The 4,183-nt window shown below is 52.0% G+C and overlaps 1 protein-coding gene across 1 annotated transcript; it reads left to right on the top strand.

Annotated features, from left to right (window-relative positions):
• The first annotated feature begins 1,206 nt into the window (after positions 1-1,206).
• CHAC1 (ChaC glutathione specific gamma-glutamylcyclotransferase 1) lies at positions 1,207-3,686 on the top strand. The gene is made up of 3 exons (XM_040068763.2): positions 1,207-1,481; positions 1,567-1,602; positions 1,858-3,686. Exons 1-3 carry the CDS (start codon positions 1,230-1,232, stop codon positions 2,287-2,289), a joined length of 720 nt encoding a protein of 239 aa, XP_039924697.1. The 5' UTR covers positions 1,207-1,229; the 3' UTR covers positions 2,290-3,686.
• Positions 3,687-4,183: the final 497 nt, after the last annotated feature.

Raw genomic sequence — 4,183 nt, 5'->3', positions numbered from 1 at the left:
GGATTAAGAGGCTGCAAGCCTGTGCCTGCATGGGTGTGTGGTGTGAAGGGCCGGGAGCACGCCATGCCAACCCCATACCTTTGAGCCTGAGTAAGAGAGAGGAGGTGACTGGGAAAAGCGCAAGTGGAGAGGAGAATGGAGCTTTGGGCTCCGTTACGAGGCTGACCTTGTGAAGGGTCATCCACGGTGATCAGTCAGAGTCAGAGGCGCGGGGCAGGAGAAAGGATGTGCTGTGTAAGGCACGGAGCAGCAGGACAGATGTGAGAGCCGTGCAGACTCTTGTCACCCGTGGTGAACACACCACAGCACAGGGAGCACCCACCACAGGCTGTGGGTGTTGTAGCTGCAACGCCCTGCTAAGTGGAATGGAAAGGTGGGTGCCAGTCGGATGGGGACCGACAGGAAACTAAGTAAAGACTGCTTAGATTGATTAAGTGCAAAGGACAAGAACAATAATGAGAAACACTTCGGTGGTTTTGCTTCTCATTTTTTCTCCTCCTCTCCCACCAAAATGAGTAACTTTTGATGTAAAAGTCCACCTCTAGTTCCCACAACCTGCCTAAAGCTGGTTGACAGCTGGGCGTCTGTCCCATAGACAGACAGCACTTGCACCCCTCCATGTAACAAATGTTACATATTGCAAGCCGACACTCCAGCCTGGATGTAGTAGTAGGGGAAAAGCACTCAAGTAGCTGAATTCAGCACCACGTCCTTGCATTAGTGTGGATGTCATTATTCTGTTCCGCCTACGTGCCTTACGCCTTGGCCCTGCTGACGCCAGGAGCTGTCGCTTCACCTTGTTAAATATTAACTGCTTGGTTCTCCAGAGCAGCACCTCAGGTTCTGGGACGAGGCCAAAGCCGGGAGCGTGTGGCAGGCTCCCGAGGAGGGCTGGCTCGCTCATTCCACCCCAGCTTCTCCCTTTGGGGCACGGCGCGCTCCGCTCCGGCGGCCGCTGGCTTCTTGGCAGCGGCTGACGCCCCGGCATCCCCAGGCGGGAATGCGGCACCCAGCGCCGCCGGACAGGCCGATCCCGGCCCGGGCAGCCCCGCCTGACGCAACCCGCGCCCCGCTTTGCCGCACACCCGGCTCGGCGAAACCTCCCGCCCCCGTTGCATCACCCGGGCGGGGCGGGGCGGGGCGGGCGGCCCGGGCCGCCTTTAAAGCGCCGCGGCGGCCGAGCCGCCCTACGAGCGCTCTGCGGCCCCGGCAGCCCCGACGGCCCCGACATGAAGCGCGACCCGCAGCGCCCCGAGGAGCGCCCGGAGCCGCCGCCACGCCCGCTCCTCTCCTCCTCATCCTCCTCGCCCCCGGGGGAGGCGGAGGGCGCGGAGCTGGCGGCGCCCGTGTGGATCTTCGGGTACGGCTCGCTGGTGTGGAGGCCGGGCTTCGAGTTCACGTCGCGCAAGGTGGGCTTCATCCGCGGGTACAGCCGCCGCTTCTGGCAGGGGGACACCTTCCACCGCGGCAGCGAGAAGATGGTAAGGGGGCGGCAGAGGCGGGGGGGCCGCGGGGCGCCGGGGCCGCGGCTGGGCTCTAACGGCGCTGCCTTTTCTGTGCCCGCAGCCCGGCCGGGTGGTGACGCTCCTGGAGGACTGCGGGGTGAGTACCGGGGCGCGGGGAGCTGGCCTGGGCAGGGGCAGGGGGCTGGAAAGGTGTGGCGGCAGCCGAGTGCTCTTGAGCCCCGCCGGGATCGGGGGGAGGGGGGTCGTGCGGAGTGTTACCCTGCTCTGCCCTCTTATCAGTTGTGCGGGGCCCCCCCGGAGTGAGGGAGCCTTGATTTGAAACACTAGCGGGAGGCTGGATAGGCCGCTGCTCTTCCAGCATCCCGTAACCACCTGGCTCTTTCGCTTTTAGGCGTGCACGTGGGGCGTCGCCTATGAAGTCCGTGGGGAACAAATTGCTGCGTCGCTCGAGTATCTCAACATGCGAGAAGCTGTCCTGGGAGGATATGACACCAAGCTGGTGAAGTTCCACCCTCAGGAGAAAGATGCAGAGGAGCCCATCCTGGCTCTTGTCTACATTGCGACACCCCAGAACCCTTCTTACCTCGGCCCAGCATCTGAAGAAGACATCGCAGCTCAAATAATTGTCTCAAGTGGTTGTGCTGGCCATAACATTGAGTACTTGCTGAGACTGGCAGACTTTATGCGCTACTTCTGTCCTCAAGCAGAGGATAAGCATCTCTTCTCTATAGAGGAGGCTCTGATTTCCATCCTTCCGTGTCTATACTACACAGAGGAGTCTCTAGAAGAAACTGCAAGTGTCCCTCAGAAGTCTAAGGGTTGAAATAGGAATTTTTTTTTTTTGCAGGTTTCAATAGAAGGGACATAAGAGAGAAGAAAGCAGTGAAGACAATCCTAACTCTGATAAAATATACTGGACTGAGTGAATAAAGGGAGAGCTAGCAAGTAGTTGGGGAGGGAGGAAGTGGAGAGTAAAACACTTGCCATAGGACTTGCAATTAGTACCTATTACACTCCTTATCTGTAGCATCACAATACCCATCACTGCTTTTCCATATGGAGAGCTGGGATCTTCACAGGAACTCTGCTCTGTAAGACTTGCTTCTGGGAGCCAAGCCTGAGGAACTCATTTTCTTTAGAGAAAGAGGCTCATCTATTCTGTGCACTTTCTCTCTTTTTTTAATTTTTTTTTTTTTCTTTTTTCTGTGAAGACTAGTTGAGCAGGACTTGACTGGGTTTAAGCAGTATATTTGTAATTCTACCTCAGACTGGCAAGAAGCTGCTTGTGTGGTGGTGGAGACTTTGGCAGATTCTGCCAAATAAAACCTTTTTTTTTTTTTTTCCCCCTGCCTTGTCCCACCTCCATTACAATGACCTGACACTAAATTTTAGAACGTTTGTGCAATATGAAGTGAACAGGCCTCTTTATGCTCTTGTGGATCCTACTTCCTTATGTTGTGAAGGATCACAGTAATGCACTTATTTTCTAAAATGTCATACTGTATTTATTATGTGTTATATTTCATCTTAGGAGGGGTATCTAAACTACTCATGCCACAGTGGTATGCAGCCCACACTCAACCTTGCATTTGTGCCTTCTAGTTTTAAATCTCTTTTCTGAGGAGCTAAGCCTGCTTTAATGACAAGCTTTTTTCCAAGCTTCACTGTCCTTGTGCTGCTCCAGATATAACTGACTCAGTAAGAAATGGTCCTGCCTGTGCAGCCTGCAGGAAAGCTGAAAGGATGCAGGAGAGTTTTAACTAGCCCTGCACTGGATAAACCCCTGGTGCTTCAGGATGATGTGGGTTTCTGTGGAAGCATTTGGGGGTTCTAGTTCCATACAGGGATGTCTGTCTGGCACACTTTCTTTACACTGCAGAGGACCATGACTGAGCAGACTTGTAAGCCTGTGAGCTGCTGAAAAGCCTGCCTTGATCACGTTGAGCAGGAGGCACTGCTGCGAGAGCAGACTTTTCAGCTTCACGTATTAGCATCATGAAAACCCACAGTATTTTGTGAGAAAACTGCTGCTACTGCAACTGCAGCAAAATAGCTCTTGAGAGCTGACCCCTGGGACCGTTGGCTCCTCCCAAATACCATGTGTTTTTTTAATTATAAAAAAGGCAAGGGACTGTTTGTATTACTGTGGCTTGTATGCAGATGAAGTGGTATGGTGCTGTGCCCAGTAATAAAACAAACTGACAAAGTCAGTCTCATGTATTTTGGTGTTGGTCTTTTTCATTATGGACTTAGAGTTCAAACTAAGGAGTCTTTGGTTTGGTTTTTTCTTTTTCTTTTTTTTTTTTTTTTATTTTTTTTTAATTTTGTTTTTGTTTGCTTGTTGGTTGTTTTTTACTGGTGATTTTTTTGTTTCTTTGTTTTTTGTGGGTTTTTTAATGGTGATTTTTTTTTTTTTTTTTTAAGCAAAGCCTTAACTGCTAATGCTGCTGAGGTTCCTATGAATTTTTTTGTGGCTTTGTTTTGGTCTTTTTAATCATCTTGCTGCTGAGCAGCATGCCTCTGTCAGTTCTAGTGGAAGAACCCCACCGACTCTCCCTTTGAGAAAAGGGGATTCATTGACTTTCTCTTTCCAGCTCTTGTTGATTGCGGAGTGCTGGTACTTACAGCAGACACAAGCCAGCCTTCCAAACTCCGCAGGGCAGGCACAGAAATGTAATTCTTCCTTGGCATGTCAAAGGAGTTTCATTCTGAGTATT

This window comes from Hirundo rustica, chromosome 6, assembly GCF_015227805.2.
Source record: "Hirundo rustica isolate bHirRus1 chromosome 6, bHirRus1.pri.v3, whole genome shotgun sequence".
Lineage (NCBI taxonomy): Eukaryota > Metazoa > Chordata > Aves > Passeriformes > Hirundinidae > Hirundo > Hirundo rustica.
The sequence above is the reverse complement of the archived record's forward strand: the minus strand, read 5'-3'. Positions and strand labels throughout refer to the sequence as shown.